This window comes from Rhinolophus sinicus, chromosome 16 (genome assembly GCF_057876585.1).
Source record: "Rhinolophus sinicus isolate RSI-liver-muscle chromosome 16, RSI-T2T, whole genome shotgun sequence".
NCBI classification, from domain to species: Eukaryota; Metazoa; Chordata; class Mammalia; order Chiroptera; family Rhinolophidae; genus Rhinolophus; species Rhinolophus sinicus.
Window position 1 is genome coordinate 165,083,721 of NC_142516.1, and position 19,355 is coordinate 165,103,075.

Below are 19,355 nucleotides of genomic sequence, written 5' to 3' on the forward strand. Positions count from 1 at the left end.
ACATTAAAGGTATTCCACAGTTCTGGGATGCTCCTGGATTACTAAACTCATGCTGTTACTTTCATCAATACTACCCTTACTATTTCTGTCAAGATCCTATTGTTGAATTAGCTGTTCTTAACAACCATAAAAGTAGTGTCTGAAAAGAACAGAAGAAGCTTTGAACTTGAGAATGATGATGATACCTGATGAGCTAAAGAGGCATTTAAATTGCTTAGCAGGTGGCCTGTTAGCTCTCAGTGGGTCAGAGCGCAGTGTTAATAATAAATTGCTTGTAACTTTGTGGTTGTCTATCAAGTGGTTTTTGCTCATGCATAAACAAACGTACAAGCAACAATAAAATGTTTTATTGTAATTCCTGGAAAGTATTTCTGAGTATTGTTTATAAAATAATTTGTACTTTCACTGTTTTAATATGCATTAGCAAATCTATTTTTTGCATCTGTGCAGTAAAGTAGATGAAAGATAACCTCATTTTATTGTTGAAGAAGGTGAGCTAGAAAGCTTAATTAGATCGCTTAGATCAAATAGGTTATGTTGATGACAGAGCTGTCTAACAGGACTCTTCCTTCACTAGACTAAATAAAATTATTTAGGCATTAGGTATGAGATTTGTTTTATTATGTGTTAATTTTTAAGACTTATCAATGGAGTACATTTTCTTCTGCAGAATGGTTAAAATTGAGATTAGCACTTCAAAATATGTGGAGATGGTGAGAAAGTATTTATACTTAAGTTACCTGATAAAATAATTTAATGTTAGTCCCTGCAAAAATTCAATGTAGATTCATTCTACTATGCATTCCTGTACTTTATTAATGGTGGCATTTATTTTTATTTTATGTTTTAATATCTATGATTATTCTGAAAAACAAGTTCTCTCTTTTACACTGTGTTCATATCCATATTGTGGAACCATCTTAAGGTCGTTCTGGCACTATTAAATAAGCCATTGAAGAGAATGCCCACGATGGGCCAATGATAACAAAAAAATTATAGAATCGTGGGTCCATAGCTGTAAATTGCTTTTCTTGATGTGTCATGGACAGTTATATAATAATAATATTTGCTTTTTATAATATCTTGGTTTAGGTGGAAGTGAAAGCCGTTCCTGTTTCTCAGAAAAAAACATCTTTACAACAAGAACAAGTAAAGAAATCTCAAAGGATTCCTGGCAGTCCTGCAGTAACTGCTGTATCTTCTAACACTGACATGACTTTTGGCGGGTTGGCATCACCAAAGCTGGATGTTTCCTATGAACCAATGATAGTGAAAGAAGCTCGATACATTGCCATAACAATGATGAAGGTAATTTATTTTACTTAACCAGAAAAAATTTATTTTTCACCATTTCTTCATTTAACAAACACTGCAGTGATTCAAATTCAGACACAGAATTACAGATGTAGAGAGTTGTTGATGTAAAATTTGCAGCATATTTTTTAGAATGATGTTATGTTCCTTCAAAGAGGGTTTTCATTTGTTTTTGAAAGATGTCCAGAGGGGATTACCAATAATAGAACAAGTTAATCCAATCAGAGACTGAGATGGTTGAAAACTGAAATTCATTTCCTGCAAAAGTACTTGTCTATATTCAATTTACCATTATTCTTAGGACATAGCCCTTCAAGGATTCAGGGTTTACCTTAGCCTCCTTCAATTTTGGGGTTCTCCCAAATGCCAGGCTCATCTCTTGGTTTCTGACTTCCGGCTTGTTAGCTTACTGATGCTTTTAGATGGATATAAAATATATATAAATATATTTTGTCCAGCTTTTTTATTAAGATCCAGAGGCAATGTTAGTCTGAATTATAAAGATGGTCATTATTTAAAGCATAAGTTAGGAATTTTGCCATTATCAGAGTAAAATGGTGAGCCATTCAAGGCATTCATTTAGAGAAATGACACCATTAGATTTTTTGTAAAGAATATGGAGAATGTAATGGGGCAGATAATCAAGAGACATGGTTTTGTTTAAATCTCTATAGGAGACTGTTGGCTTAGTCTGGTGAGATACGCTGACCCCTTGGACTAGTGAGTTGTCAGTCAGACTAAACTCAAGAGATGTTTAGGTTCCATAGGGCTTGGTGGCTAATGGGGATGGAGTGAAGAGAAAGAGGTAGTACTTAAAAGGTGAAGTTCACATTTTGAGTTTGAATAGTAAGATTGATCATTTTGGAAGAGGGGCAGGTTATGGTTGAGGAAGGTAATAGTTTTGGATGTGATGAGTTTTAGATATCTCTGAAATATCGATATGAAGATTTATATGAAAGGACATTGGATTGCAAACCTGAAGTGATCACAGTCCCTTCTTTTCTCCAGAAAAGAATTTGAGAATAATCAGCAGTTGGATTACTTAGAAAGGTAGATACCTACCTACATGAGTGAAGAGAGAAGTACTAGGACAGGATCCTGAAAAACACCAATATCAGTGATTCTCAAACTTTTGTCTACATCAAAAAGAATAAATAAATAAATAAATAATTACAAATAAATAAAAAATTTCACAAACACAAACTTTTGTTTATATCAGTCATTGGGAGCATTTATTAGAAAAGATTTTTCAATCATCAAAAGATTTAGATTCATTAACTCTAGAGAGATTCAAGAATTTGTATATAAAACAAATATGCAGAGTAATTCACATTCAGAACCTAACCTTTGAGAAACATTGATTTACAAGATAGATAAAAAAAGAAAGAAAGAAAAAGAGGGGGTGGAGGAGGGAAGGGAAGGGAAAAAAGCGAAGGCAAAATCAAGCATTGATAAGAATACTAGCCAAAGCGATAAGAGATTAAACTAGGACCATGTCGTGTCCAGCGCAACAAGGGTTGTGGGGAACAAGGAGGGCGGTGCAGGGTTAAGAAATACAGTAGCCAAAAATAGAGTGCGAGCGGGGCCAAGGGACTCCAGCCTCAAGGACTGAGCCCGGAATCGGGCCAACACATAGCTTTTATTAGTTAGGTGAGGAAGTAAAGTTTGTTAGTCTCAAGATCTGTGAATCTCACACATTATACTAGGAAACTGATGCAAGCCAATCACCTTTGCCTGCAGGCAGCGGAACCGTAAGTCTCAGGATGTATGTACCTCCCCAAGGGACAAAACCTTTATGCATATGAATAGATGGAGAGCACATCATTGAGTCACTGCCCCTGCAGGTTGTGGGAAGGAATGCTGCCACAGAGGCAGAGGCTCTCCTTAGCCTGGGGAAGGTAGGGGGCTGTACTCATCCATCTCTATCAACCCTGCGAGTTCCCCAGATGGTCCCCATGCTACTGTGTCTGGCTTAGGTCGTTCCCCTGGTGGGGAATCATACCCGTTATTGACTAACTAGCCATCCTTTGGGGCCAAACAGGGAGACATAAGGTGTAAGCACAAAGGTGAAGCTAAGTCCCTGAAAGGATCCGTCTCACAGACTCTCCTTTCTTTAGGGGCAGGTGCGAGGGGACAGACGGGTAGGCAGCTGCGTGGCAACAGGACCAGAGCTTACTTTTGCGACTTTCACTACCACATTACATATAATAACTCGTTTAATCCTCACAACAACCCTATAAATTCTGGTTTTATTCCCATTTACAATTGAAATATGGAGAGGTGTTAAATAACTTGTAGCCACACCAATGGCTAGGAGTATGACTCCAGATTTCATTTTCCTAACCACCTATGGCATGTCAAAGAAAGAGTGGTTTAGGAAGGTTTAACAATGTTATGCTGCAGAAGTGAAGCTTTGAAAAGGATCTTGTGACCCTGAACTCATGATCTTGGCAGGAACAGTTTTAGAGGCATAGTGGATTGATGAACACCAAGTGAAAATAGCTGGAGACAAGATGTGTATAGATTAAGTCCTTGAAGATGTTTGGTTATGAAAAGAAACAGAGGACATGGAATTGAGTGAAAGCTTTTGAGTTTAGAATTGAGTATACAAAGACTTACACATTTTAATACTGATGAGGACACAATTGAAAGAAGGAAACTGTGAAGATAATCTTAGATAAAATGATATCTAGAGTTCAGGTGGAAAGATTAGCCTTAAATAGGAAAATTGAATTACCAGACCTGAATGTAGTGTTTTGCCACTTTCACTCTTTCAGGAAAGAGAAAAGAAAATAATATGGATGTAGTTAATTTGTAAGTTGTGCAGCCGAAAAAATTATTTCTAATAGTAATTGAATGCTTCACTTTGGAGGTAGGATTGATGAATCTTAGGGTCAAGATTTCGAAACAAAGGGGAAAAATAAAACAGTCATTATGGAGAATTAAGGAGGACTAATCAGAAAGATTTTTAAGACATCCTTGAAGAATTAGTTGAAATTGAAGATCATGCAGTACAGTATGAATCATATGAATAGGGATAAGATAATCATTGGATTGATTCAGCTTTGAGGTTTTGCCTGATAGTTCAACAAATGAATAGTGAGAGAAGCGAGTTTAGCATTCGGTGATTAAAGAAAGGGCAGTGGAAACTTATTGGTTTGGAAAGGAAAATGAAAGGATTCAGAGAGAGAAATTTGAGGGGGTGAGGACTAGAGATTTAAAAATTGATATAGTAGGGGTTACTGAGGCAGAAAACTGAGCAGGCCATTACAATTCTGAGTAATGTCATGGGTTTATGACTTTTTGTGTGAGTGGCCAAAATAAAGTTGAAGTTAAGATTATTGAGGTTGATAAAATGAAGGAGCTGAAAAGCTGGAGTTTTGGATGAATTGTCCACTATTAAAGAATTCAAAGGTAAACATTCTCATTCATTTCAATTTTTATTTTAGGGATTTAGTTTCTGGCCTCTTTACCTCCCGGATCATTCTTAGTTTCCTGTGAATATGCTTCCATCTGTATAATTTCTTTTGAAAATCTAGTTACCAGAACTGAATATAATATTTTAAGAATGTTCTGAGTAGCTCAGGGTTAGAGCATGTACAGAATTCCATTCCCAGACTGTCTCTGAGATATTAATTCATGTTCCAGGAAAGGGGATCTTATTATATCACTGACTCACAGGTACTGTGTGCTACTAAGTAGTGATCCAAGTACTGTGGAGGAGGAAAAATGAAATATGATATATTCTTTCATTATTAAATAAATAATGTATATTGGAGGGAAAGTAGGAGTCTGGAAACCTGGGTTTTCCTGCTGTTACCACCTTTGTACTCTTACTAGACTTAATCTTAAATTACATTTTTCTCATTTGTAACTTTTTACCAGGTGAAGGCAGCTAGATCATTTCTAAATCACTTTTATGAAAATGGAAAGGGTGGGGAAAAGGAAGGGGGGCACTGAGTGGGGTGGGTGTGCTTCCCTTTACTAATTATAGTACAAGTTAGAAGTGAATGAGCAGTTGGAGAACTTGACCTGAACCCTGAAAGATGATAAATATGGTAATGTTGTAGGAATACAGAAGGACTGGGAATAATGTGACAAGTTTCACGTACCTGCAGTCCATTTTTGTCTTTACATTTCACCATAATTTTTTCAGATATTTTCATTATTTTTATTAAGAAACGTATTGTTACAGTTGTAATTGCAGCCCTGGTCCCATTTCCACCCCTTCCCTAAAGGTACCCATTATCCTGAATGTAATGGTTCTCATTCCCAGATGTTTTTTTATACTTTACTGAATACAAATTTATCCATAAGCAATATATTTAGAATTATTTGTTTTTCAAAAGTTTATAAAAATGGTATCATATGCACGTGTCATTTTGCCAGTGTTTTGCTCAATCCTGTTTTTAAGGTTTAGCCATAGAGCTGTAGTTCATTCATTTTAACTGCTTTAAATTGAGTATGCCAGTGTATTACTGTTTACTGATGAGCACTTAGGTTGTTTCTAGTTTTTTTCACTATTATAAACTGTACTGAAGTAAACATTCTTGTATATGTCTCCTTTTGTACATGAGCAAGAAGTTTTTTCTCCAAGATATGTATCTAGAAGTGGAATTGCTGGAATGCATGTATTTAGCTATATTAAATATTGCCAAAACTTATACTCGCACCAGCAGTGTTTCTAAGTGCTAGATACTTAATGTTCTCATCAGCACTTTTGTTGTTGTTTTAATTTGCATTTCCTTGATTCCCAATCTAGTTGAATAACTTTTCAAATATTTATTGGTCTTTCAGATTTCTTTTTCAGTGACTTGTTTTTATTCACTTCTGCGTTGTTTCTCTCTTTTGTATTGATTATTCTTTACATATTATGGATTCATTTCCCATTTTGGTTATGTAAATTACAAATCCTCTTCTCCCAGATGAAAGCTTATCTTTGACTTTTTATAAGTGTCTTTGTTTTGGAGAAATTCATAAGTTTTCAGTGGACTCAGATTTCTTCTAAATTTGTTGATGGTGTTGTTTATTACATTTGGGTCTTTAACACACCTAAAATTTATTTTTTGTAAATGGTGTGATGTAATTTTATTTTTCTCCTATATGGATAACCATTTGTCTTAGTACCATTTATTGAATATTCTATCACTGCATTAATCAAGAATGTTTGTAAAGATTTTGTGATTCTCACTGGTGTCTTTCTTAAAGGTTTACGAAAACTACTCATTTGAAGAGCTGCGTTTTGCATCACCAACTCCTAAGAGGTAAGGATCATTTCCTCAAAGTATATTCAAAACTTGTGTTGTCAACTGCTTGCAATTAAAATCATCCTGAATTTCAACTTTGTTTTCCAGAAATAAATATTATATAGCATGTTTTAAATTCCCAGTAGAGATTTACCACAAATTTTATAAAGTGTAGATTTTCAGGTAGGATTTATTTATATTCACTGTAATACTGCCAATATGTTTCATAATACTAAGGTAGTAGAAAAAAAATAACTAGCACCCAAAATATATAAATGGGCTTGTTTAGGGTTGATTAGCTTGTTTTTTCTAGTTTTGCTTCCTTTACCTAATGAGTTGCAGAGCAATTTCAGTTATGAGATCTTAATTTTATGAGGACTTAATTTTTCAGCCCCTGAGTAATTCTGTTAATTCCAGAATTAAGATTTTTTGACTTACTATTTTATTTGCTTATTAGAAGTACTTTCTAAAATAATGCTTGAAAAAAATTATTAGATGGATTATATTTTCGAGAGACCACCTCCATAGAATTTAGAAAAAGTTCCAAAGTGAATCTTAGAAAGCATAATTACTTACACGTTTTATTATATCATGTATCACATGACTTACTAGAAATTAGCAGGTTAGTATGACTTTATGCTGACATGTATGCAAAGTAAAGTTTTAAGGCATAGTTTAGTGAGGTTTCTGTCACAATATCCAAGTTTTGAGACTGTCTAGAAATAGGGAAGTAGCATTTTGTCTCTGGCTTAATTTTAGTTACAAAATGTCTATACAGTGGAAACATATGATTTTATAAAATAAATATGAACTGTATAGATGTATAGCATGTTAAATAAGAACAAATTGGCCATTTACCAGTAAACAGGTTTTCATATTTATTGGGCATTTTAAACCTAATTAAAATGGTCTCTTATCTAAGTAAACACGTTTATTCATTCATCAAACACTATTAAGCATCTACTCTATGGAAGACATTGGTACAGGCTGTGGGATACTTGTATGAACAAGACAAGGTGCTGGTTCTCATGGCATTTATATTCCTGTGGAGAAACAAGCTATAAATAAGTAAACAAAATAACAATATAATATAATAATAATAATAAATACGGTTACTTGATAGTGATGGAGTGGGGAAAGCTCATTCTAGGCAGAGAAAATCAGGGGTGGATGGAGCTTTTGATGTGTTGAGGAACAGAAGTATGAGGGGCTAGAGACTAGGAAGCAAGAGGGGAAATGATCAAAGATGACAACAGAAGTATGTGACGGCCATATTATAAAGGGACTTGTCCGCCATTTTAAGGAGTTTGAATTTTCTTCTAAGCATCTTTAGTTAGAGGGTTTTGAGCAGGGGAGTGAGATATGATTTACATTTTTAAAAGATCACTCTGGCTGTTCTCTGGAGTACGAATTGTGGGGGAGCAAGAGTAGGAACAGAGATGAGTTTGACTATAAGCGGCTTGGACTAGGAATGGAAGGAAGCAGTGGAAATGAGGAAGTGGATGGATTGGGGCTATACGAGTACTTAGAAGGTAAAGCCAACAGCCTTGCTGCTAGAATAGAAATAGGAGGTGAGGGAAAGAGAAGAATCAAGAATGATTGTAGATTTCTTCAGCTTCATTAGCAGTATGGAGTGTATAGCAGTACACGGGCTGGCCAGCTTTGGCCTGCAGGGCAAATCAGGCCTGTTTCTGTAAATAAAGTTGTATTAGAAAACAGCCTTGCTCATCAGCTTATCTTTTGTCTGTGGGTTCTTTCCCACTACAATGTAACACTTGTGACAGACTAAAGTATTACAGAAAAATGCTGCTGACCCCTGGTCTAAGTTGTCATGATTTTTACGAGGATCAATAAGCCTGAAAAATGAGCACGTGTTTTTGTTGTTGTTGTTTTGTTTTGTTTTGTTTTGCTGGGTGAGAGAGAAATAAGAGTTCTTCTTTAGCTATATTACAGTTGAGATGCCGAGATGCCTCTGAGTTATGTAAGTAGTGGTATTTCCAGGGCAACTGGAAATACAGTTTGAAATTCAGGGAAGAAATAAATTTTAGAGTCATCTATATGAAATAGTATTTACAACAGAGGAATAGATAAATGATCAGCTAGAGAACTGCTATTCAAAGAAAAAAGAAGACCTAGACCCAAATCCCGGGGCATTCCATAGTTAAAGGTTAGTCAGAAGGGAGAAAGCCAACAAAACACTGAGAAAGAGTGACCAGTGAGATTAGAGGGAAACGAGGAGAATGTTGCAAAAGCAAAAAGAAGGCATTTCAAGAAGGGAGGAGCTGCTGACTATCAAGTGTTACTGACAGATTGCTCAGGATGAAGAACTGACCATTAAATTTGGGGATGTGATAGTCATCAATGACTTTGACATAAGCAATTGCAATGAAGTGTTGGGAACAAAAGCTGGTTAGGATAAGTTGTGGAAGAGAATCGGAAATGAGGAAATGGGGAGGGTGATTATAGACAATTATTTAGATACGTTTTGATATAAATGGGAAAAGAGATATGAGACCTTTTTTGAAAGGGCTGTAATGTCAAGAGGAGGTGTTTAAGGTGGGAGGGTTTAAAGTCTGTATAGAGATGAAATAGAAATGGAAATGATCCAGTAAAGTGGGAGAAACTGACGATGAGTGAGAGTACAGTCTGGCATCATGGGAGTGCTGAGGGACTGAGATTCACAGCACAGACAGAGGGGCTTGCTTTGACTAAGGCCCCAGACACTTCCTCCATCGTAACAGGAGAAAGGGTTGAGGAAAGTCGGTTTATTAATCTGATTGCAACTTGGAGTTGTATCTCTTGCATCTGTTTCTTACTGAAGAAAGTGATGTCATGATCAGCTGAGAGTGAGGAAGAGGGTTGACAGAGGTTTAAACTAAGGAAGAAAAAATGAAATTGATTCATTTTGGAGAGTAGGAAAGCATACTATACAGGGCAGTAGGATTGCATTCATTGAAATAATAGAGTCAGAAATTAAATGTTGGCTTATATGTCTTAATGATGTTGTCAGCTGTTTAACCAAAAGTAAATTTTCTAATATTCATTTTATTTCTTTTCAGACCCAGTGAGAATATGCTGATCCGTGTCAATAATGATGGCACTTACTGTGCAAATTGGACTCCAGGGGCTATTGGACTCTACACTATTCATGTTACCATTGATGGCATTGAAATAGGTATTTTTTTTTAAGTTGTAAGAACTAGAATCAAAATCATCTCTCTGTTGTAGTTTGCCCTTTAACTTGTATCATAGACATGGACAGCTTTCATCACTTATTTGGGGCTTCGTTTCCTCTTTTACAATGAGTACTGATTTAGTACATTCATACGGTCTTAAAATTCTGTAATTATGGTGTCGTTATAGCCCTCTTGAGTCCTTCTCTCCGTTCCCTGATGTGACTGGTCAGGTATGATCTCCATGTTGCTGTATAACTGTGCACACCTCATCTCCGCCGCATGGTATATCTGTCTTCCTTTCCTGGCTGTGAGCACAGACCATCTGATTCGTTCATCTTTGGATCTCTCAGCCTAGCTCAGTACTTGAATGAATGAATTTTCTTTATCCACCACTAACTTTGAAACCTATATTACTTTTTCTTTGGACATTAATCTTTTTTTTTCTTTTAATTTATTTTAAAACTATATATATAAAATAGGACAACAGTAGAACGAGAAAACTCTAATAAGTTTATCAATATAAATTTATTTTGATACTCTCTTTCCCGATGCTCCTGAAGAAAAAGGGTTCCTATGATCAGGAAGATTTAGAAAAGCTAGTATTTTGTAGTCAGTCTCATCTTAGACATTCATACAATTTACATGAACATAGTAGGGATTCTGAGAAGTCCTGAATTTAAGAATCTTGTCTTTGTTTAACCTAACATGAGACCCTTGCATCTGGGGAAGAGGGAGACAGGGTAGAGATAAAAGTAATACTCCACTTAAATACCTTTGGGTAACTGGTATATGTAGTTTGTTTTTACAATGAAAGCGAAGAGGTACTTTACATTGATGTAAGTGTATAGAATATACATTAATGTAACTATAGAAAATCAGGTATATCAAATTCATCTATACTACTCCAGAGACCTTTATCCTCAGCCTTTGCTACACACTCCTTTATTTCAGCATATCGGTAAACCCTTTATTTCAGAAGACTGTTATTGGTTCTGAACAAAACATTGTTTTGGGTGAGACAATTCCTAGCAAGTATTAACAATTTACTGATGATTGCAAGATAAAACAGGCAAACAAAATCAAGTAGAATATAAGTAACGACACTCAAGAGGTACAAATTACAGGAATTCCAAAGTGGAAATAGTCACGAATGACTTCATCGTCACTAATAGTGGGATGAGGGAAACTGATACAAAGTAGATTTAAAAAAATCCACTTATATTTGTTTTTTTTTCTAATGAAATTAGAGAAAAGGATTCATACTTACTTGGAATCATCCGTTTTCTTCCCTACCTTTCTATTTCTAAGTCAACTTTCTCCCAAGGTGACCAAACTGTCAGTAGGCTGGGACCTTGCTTGACCACAGGCAAGGACAGATAATAATTCATTAGAATAATTGTGATTATAATAGCTAACATTTATTGAGCACTTAGTAATATATCCAACATTGTTTTATGTGCACTTTATATATTTTAAATCATTTCATTCTCACAACAGCCTAGTGAGGTAGGTGGTATTCCCATTCCCATTTTATAGATGAAAAAATTGAGGCACAGAGAGTCAAATAGTGGCAAATGTGGGAGCAAACAAGACAGACAATCTAATGGGAGAACCCCAGCTTTTAACCACTATGTCGTGCTGCCTGTTATTCATAGAGGTGACTGGTACAGACAAGTGGTACTCTGATGTGATGTTGTGAGCTAATGTTTAATCACATGAGTGTTTCTTTTTTTATTATTGTTTTGGTATGATTTCATATGTTCCAGCTAAAGAATGTGAGCCCCTCTTCTTTTCCTTGAACCCCTAAGACACCCATTTGGAATCCCAGGGCCATTTCTCAAATATTTCTTTTTTTAGCTGTAAATGTCAATTCTCTTAAAAGGGCAGAATTCAGATATTTGTGTTAGTTGTTTCAAATCACTTGTGAATGGGTTAGGTTTAAGGCTCTTGTATTCTCAAATGTTACAGTTCCCTTCCTTTTCTTACAGATGCTGGCCTAGAAGTGAAAGTAAAGGACCCACCCAAAGGGATGATACCACCGGGAACTCAGCTGGTCAAACCAAAGACTGAACCTCAACCAAACAAGGTTAGGGGAGGATGAAATCAGAGCCCTAATCTGTCAAAAATTTATAAATTTTCTTCATTGATGCTTCAAGGTGGCCATCAAACATCTGATATTGTACTTGGTTTCAGTATTTGAATTCTAAAGATCCCTAAGTAAATTTGAAGAGAAGTTCATGGAAATTCTAATCATTTCAAAATTGTAGGACCTGTACTTTTTGGCTTTTTTGTGTAATGCTGTAGTAATTTATAGGCCTTGTGTACTTTCTATTATTGATAATTTACAACTAACAGAGACTACTGAAGTGTATAAAGTCTGCAAGGTTAAAGTATCCTGTGCTGCTAAGAATAATTTCCTCAGCGTAAGTAGAGGAATTTCGGTAAACTACTTATTAAAAAGGAATATATATTATGCCTTTCTAAAAAGAAAAAAAAAATAGCTCTTTTCTCCTTTTTATCATATCTTCAAAATTATAAATATATATTAATTTATAATTTTTTTCAGTAATGCACATTTTAATACTTATAAAAGTTCTGTTGTTATAAATAAACCACGGAAAAGTAGTTACAAAAAATTATGGAAACTTTCTCGGAGTTAATAATACTTTCAAATTTGTTTAATTGTATCTCTTGTTACTTTATAAGATCTGTGTTCCATGATTTTCCCTGTCTGTCTTTGCCTTTCTCAGGTTCGAAAATTTGTGGCCAAGGACAGTGCAGGGCTCCGTATCCGAAGCCACCCTTCCCTTCAGAGTGAGCAGATAGGCGTTGTGAAAGTCAATGGAACCATCACTTTTATAGATGAGGTAATTTTTAAAGAAACACCTGGGAATAAATTTTGGACGGAACGTTGTTGTATTGTTTGCACAATAATGTTACTAAATTTTCTATTAGAATATATTTTAAGCAGTTTGGGCAGTGTTTGGAAAATTGTTTGGCAAAATGTGTTCGTTGTGTTTCAGACATTTCATTTACTTTTCTTTATCAATAAAAAAGTAACTAAAATTATATTTTTAACATGAAAGGAACTCAGTTAACGTAGTAGTCAGAACCTGTACAAGTACAGAGTGAAAATAGGTACAGTGTTTCTTGAATTTTCTGTTTGTTTTTAAATGTGTTTACTATATTGCTTTAACGTGGATAGTATATTGTTCTAATAATACAACCAAGTAACTTCTGATTATTAAAATCTAAATTGAGGGGAAGGAAAACTTGTGTTCTTTTGGGAACCATCCGATTTTATGTTTATACTGTCTTAAAGTGTGTTTTCTTTGAGCTTTTACTCCTAAGTGGTACTGTTTTTACAATCTCACCATGTGAATTATCATATTGCTTGGCCTACCTTGCTGCTTTTTTCCTTAACGATTCTCTCTTACTTACATTCTGTAGAAAACTAGATGCTTCATCTCCATGTGCACCATTATTTACTAGCTTTGTAGTCTTCCAGCCTTTGCTAGCCTCATAGGAGGTACAGGAGGGCATGGTTGTTTTTGTTGCTTATTTCCCATAGATCCACAATGATGATGGTGTATGGCTGAGACTGAATGATGAGACAATAAAGAAGTATGTTCCTAACATGAATGGTTACACTGAAGCCTGGTGCCTCTCTTTTAATCAGCATCTTGGCAAGAGTCTTCTGGTCCCTGTTGACGTAAGTAACAGGAGGTTTTCAAAAGCATTATAGGAACACTCTGTCCTCATCACAGGGCTTTCTTTAATTAAGGCTTCTCAGTTCTGAGGTAAACCACAACTACATAGCTTTTACTTTAAAGTGCTTGAATTCTTGAGCACTTCTGTGTAATGAAGTTTGGCAAGGTTAAGGATCTCAATACTTATTATGATCCATCATAGACAGAAAGTAGTAAATTAAAACTAGGTCAACTGAGTTCCTTTCAAAGAGGTAAGGAATGAGAGTGGTTGCATATTTGTTTTCCTTTTTCAGTCACTATTTGGAATGAATTCCATGCTAAAATTTGTGAATTCAGTATTATCATACATTGAAAAACATGTATAACATATTTGTTTTTTATGTTTGTATTTTGTAACTAATTCTCTGTGTTGTGTGTAAGCTTGAATCTTTTCTTTTGTGACTTGTAATACTATTGTATTAAAATAAGATGAATTTTTAAACTTTTGTTGCTGTAGTGTTCTAGTTGAAGCTAAATCCTCCTGTCTGAGAGAATTCATTGATCCTCTTTGACAAATGCAGTGGAATCCTTAGAGCCAGTGTTCACAAGATGGCTACAGTCACTAAATCTGATAGTAAACCCACACTCTTTTTATAATTTAAACAGAAAACTATATAATTTTTCATTTTTGTCATCACTCCTTATGACACTGGTAATAAATAACACTTAACTTAAAATTTTCTTTTAAGAAACCTTAGTATTTTAAACAGCTGAATTTCTTAAAAATCAGTGCATAAAGTTAGCTTATTTACATCAAACAATTCAATATGTTATTTTTCTCCTTGACAATCCAGAATAATGTTCTCCAAAGGGGTGGTTATATAAGATGATTCTTTGGGAAAGGAAGTAGGGAACTTCTATTTATATTTCTTGATCTCATTCTTTTTTATATTCTTTTGTATATGTTTTATAATAGTACAGTGGGGAGAGATATACCCATATATATTTTTTACTAATGTGTAATGAAAAAGTTTGGAGAGTGTTGGCCTACTACTGCTTTACTGAAATTAAGCTAATGACAAATCTATAATTAAAATGTAAAATTTTAAATAAACCAGATCTTAAATTTTCCTCAGATTTGTATCTGTAGGTAAAAATGAAAAGGAAATTGACCCTGTAGAAAAGAAGTACTACTCTGGAAGAGAGATAATAATTATCTATTGTATGTGGCTAAAACGTTGGCCTTAAATGGTTTGAGACCATTTTTCAATTATAGTAACCAAATATTCCTCAGGATTATGAAAATTATATTTTTAAAGGACATAACCTTAATAGCCATTTTATTTCTTTTGTTTACAGTTTATTTTTGAAATTCTCACCAATTTATACTTTTGTATATTTTAAGTTCTTAGTAAGGCATTATATTATCTTTACTACCTCACCCATTCCAAATTTTTTTTTTCTAATTCCTTTGTTTGTTCGTTTGAGGAGATGCTTTTGAGGGAGGAAGTTAGACAGATGAACAAAAGTAGAAAGGAAGAGCAAGAAGTGCTGTGTGTTGAAGTTCTAAGTCCCATGCTTTTATTTTGGAAACTTGGTGCTGTTATTTGATGCTTTTATACCCCATCTAAGAGCCAGTTTGTAGTAGACTGTCTTCTCGAGGCGAGAGAAGGGCAGTAACAAAGGTAGGAGGGAAAGCTAAAAAGAGTGAACCATATAGATACTTGTTGATGGGTTTGCACCAGAATGTGAATGAGGAGGTTGTCAGTGACTTACCTGAAAAATCTAGATGCAGAATATTAGAGAGAGAAAGTAAAATGAAGTAAGTGACTTTTGGTATTTTCTAGCCTTTCTTTATGTTTAAGAATGACATGAGTTCTATTTTAATGTAAATAACTGAGTGGTGTCATTAAGAACACTGAGGTTTTTCTGGTTCCTTTACTTTAAGGATGGTAGTGACTTGAGGTTTTTATAAATTAAAGGAAAGACAACAGTAGAAAAAGGGTAAATTACAGATGTAGATTAAAGAAATCAAAAAAATCTGAGGTCTTAAAAGGAGGAGAAAATGGATCTATGGCCATATTTGAAGAGTGGTTTCTGTGAAGGAGGAAGGGTTATGTATGGCAGTAAATAAGTTTTTAGGGATGGAGGGAGGAAGGGAAGAGGTTGAAGGAGACCATGATATTTCCATAAAATAGAAGAGAGGAAAGCCATCAGCTGAGATTGAAACAAATTAGTTAAATTAGAGGGTTTAGAAATGTCGTAAAAATTTGGAATAATACATACTGAAATAGAAGAGGGATCTGATGTACAACGACTTGTTTGGGGATTATTGAGCCACTAACTACTCAGTGAGGCCATTGGATGGATCCGTAATGGAAAAGCAGTTGAGATCACCAGCTGGGATCCGGTCTAAGTTAGAATGTGAAAGGACAAATGCTGGGCCCAAGGGACTTGGAGGACTTAATAAAATCCTGTAACAAATAGTGAGTGCACTGTAGTTAAACAGCTGGAAGGATATAGGCAGTTTGTGTGATAAAGTAGAATGTTTGAATTTGATTTCATAGTAAGAGCTTTTTATTGAATGGCGTGGCTCATTAATATGAAAGGGTAGCTGAAGTATAGTTGAAGTAACAGCCATTAGAACTGCCCAAGTCTAAGAACTAAAAGGCCAGGCAGTTCCCTGACTATCTACATGGACAGGAAGAAATAGTTGGAAGACGTTCCCATTAGATACACAATATAAAGTCATGGGACGAATGGGGATAGTTTGATGTTGCATCAGGGAGAAGCATAGAGCAGTTTGGGTATAAAAAGAGAACAAGGATTTATATTTTATGTGGTGACTTAATGACAGCGGATATGGTGTAGCAAAATTAGCTAGTCTATGGCTCCAAACAGATCTGATGTAAAGTTGCTTCAATACCATGTTAGATGAGTACCCACACAGAGTCAGAACCTGGCATAGGTACCCTGTTTCTCCGAAGATAAGACCTAGTCTGACAATCAGCTCTAATGCGTCTTTTGGAGCAAAAATTAATAGAAGATCTGGTATTGTATTGTATTGTATTGTATTATATTATATTATATTATATTATATTATATTATATTATATTATATTATATTATACCTGGTCTTATATTATAGTAAAATAAGACCGGCTCTTCTATTAATTTTTGCTCCAAAAGACGCATTAGATCTGATTGTTCGGCTAGGTCTTATTTTTGGGGAAACACTGTAAGAACAGGCTAATTTTCCAAGGTTTTGTCTATAGGGACAGGGGCTGGCTATTTCTACTCTCAGTAAGTTTTTAATGAGTACCGTACTCTGGAGGGCTAAACAAGATCGGACATACAGGGAACAATGATATTCTATAATGGGAATAATAATTCCATCTTATCCCCTAAAGGAACTAATACAGCTAAATAAATGCTCTTGCTACTTCTTCCTTTGCATCTCTTACTACATTTCGTACTGGAAAAAACACTACAAATATTCTCCCTTTTACTTCAGTCCTTTGTGAATAAATCAACTAAATAAAGAAAATGAAGTCTGGGAAATTTGAAATAAAATTAGAAATAACCAAGGATTAATGCCGCTAACTTAAGAAGCACAAGTACCAAAAAGTTGCCTTCATATATTTTTACATCTACCTCTTCAACCTTTTCAAGTTAAGACAATTTTACATTCACATCAGTGTGTGTACCTTATTTCTATCCTGACTCAAGTCAACTGTTGGGAAGAGTGGGGGTGGGGGTTGGAAGTGTAAACTCTGACTAAATATTTGATGAACTACGTAAAAAATATTTCCATAAATTTTATTTAGAATAAATTTTAAAGTGATTTTTGTTGCACTATCTTGTTTATTTATTCATATTATAGAACTCTTGTTTTCACTGTAAATATGTATTTAGCTAAATTTTGGCCTGCAGAGCGAGCAATAGTTCCATTAAATATCATTACTAAGAAATAATGACATCCCAACTTAATATCAAATGGGACTTTAACTCTCTTTTGGCACGTTAGTAATGCTCTAGTGTAGAGATTAAATAGAATTAGACATTCATATTACGACTGTATTTTTAAAAATATTTTTTAAATTAATGGGAAGAATAGGGATAAATATGCAGGATGCAATTCCTTTTTTGTTAGGTGCTCATGGTCTAGTAGAACTTATTGCCCTTTTTAGAACACTGTGTTCAATTTTACGTCTTGCAATCTGTATGTTGTTTCATTTATCTAGAATGCTTTTGCTTCCATTTTTTTCCCTAATTTTTCTCATATTTTCCTGGTTGACCACATTCAAAAACTTCTCATGACGCTTTTCTCATCTGTACTTCCCAGTAATGCTGTAGCTATATAATTGTTCATGTAACAAATGTTTATTGAGTCCTTATTCTGTACCTAATACTAAGCTGGGAAGTAGATATTGGGTGGAGAGACAGAGAGGAGGGATACAAAATAAATAAGATGGAGTGCAGTTCTTGCTCTTGAGGTACTCACTATATAATGTGATAGACATACTATTAATATATTCAAATAATTAAGTTGCATTGTGATAAGTTGTAAAATGGCTTCATTCAGGAGGTGACGTTTGAGGAGGTCTTGAAGAAAAGTTGCAGGGAAAAAGGGAAGGACTCTTTTCTGTTTTTTTTTTTATTTTTAATTAAAGTTTATTGGGGTGACATTTTTAGTAAAGTTACATAGATTGCAGGTGTACAACTCAGTAACACATCATCTATATATCACATTGTGTATGTTCACTACCCAGAGTCAGTTCTCTTTCTATCTCCATATATTTGATGGGAATGAATTTCTAAATAGAGTATTAACTGTCACAAGTTATGGGACTGATAAATAGTTGATATGAATGAAACAAAGAATTGGGAATAAAATGCATGTAAGTACTGGGGCAATTAGGTTTTTCTCTCCCTTCTCAGGTAGCACTTTGTCTGTAAAAATTGAAAAGGCTTATTTCTTTCTCCAACTACCCATAATGTTTAGTTGTTTTTCTTGCCTTCAGCCAATTTGTATTTAAATACCTCTTATTTCTGTTGTTAAGCTCCTTAAGGGTAAGGACTCATTAAGGATCCCTTTTTACTCATATTTGTTTCTTCTGAAGTGTTAAGTATTACTTTTTGCATACAGTAGGCTTTCACATTTGTCGAATACTAAATTTTAATTCCTGGCATTTGGTATGATTATGCTTCTTAAAATAATTCCTAGCACATATATATATGCTCCTTAGCTTAATTCTGTCACTTAATTCTGTGTTACCCTGTGAATTTAAGTATTTTATCATTCTCATTTTTCTAATGACAAAAGATAGCTACTCTCCCAAGATCACAAGTAGAAACGGTTCTGGAATTCCAGTTGATGTGATTAAAGCCCATGCTTTTATGTTTAGTCTGCTTTAGTCTAATGGAGAGATAAGGATTAATAAAGTTATAAAGGAATAAATATACCTATAAAAATCCTATTACTTTGCCTAAAGCTCCCAAATTAAATAAATATGAGTATTCGTAGCCTTAATGGTTGAATGAGTATGAATACCATGATATATGTTAAAGGTGACATGAGTCAGCCTGAGACGGCATACCTGGGGAATGTTGATTGAAAATTAAAATTCTAAAGATTTGGAAACTACAGAATGTAAGCTAGAAGGATATTTCATATATCAGGGAAAAATACAAGTAAAAAAGAAAATTAGTTATGCACATGACATGAGAGACATTTGACTGCCTAGAATAGATCTTAAAGTTTTTTAAAACAAGTTTACGTCTAGAATAGGAGATATCAGTGATTTGAAACTTAGAGGCACCATTCTGTGGATACTTTATCAAAAATGAGTTCTTCAACATTGTGAAGGAGGTTAAATAGTAGAGAAAGTTTCTATCAAGGAAAGTAGATAGCACCTCATTTGAAGTGTT

The 19,355-nt window shown here is 34.6% G+C and overlaps 1 protein-coding gene across 15 annotated transcripts in view; it reads left to right on the top strand.

The window, feature by feature from the left end:
* Nucleotides 1–19,355, top strand: part of MYCBP2 (MYC binding protein 2) — a 244,475-nt gene that overhangs the window by 151,023 nt on the left and 74,097 nt on the right. For 14 of the 15 annotated variants that reach the window (XM_074329400.2, XM_074329402.2, XM_074329405.2 and 11 more), the window contains 6 exons: nt 1,093–1,308; nt 6,523–6,578; nt 9,620–9,735; nt 11,725–11,822; nt 12,487–12,603; nt 13,308–13,448. In XM_074329400.2, coding sequence (XP_074185501.2) covers nt 1,093–1,308; nt 6,523–6,578; nt 9,620–9,735; nt 11,725–11,822; nt 12,487–12,603; nt 13,308–13,448 — 744 coding nt within the window. The remainder of the gene's footprint in view (nt 1–1,092; nt 1,309–6,522; nt 6,579–9,619; nt 9,736–11,724; nt 11,823–12,486; nt 12,604–13,307; nt 13,449–19,355) is intronic. The other variant, XM_074329408.2, reaches the window with a different exon arrangement.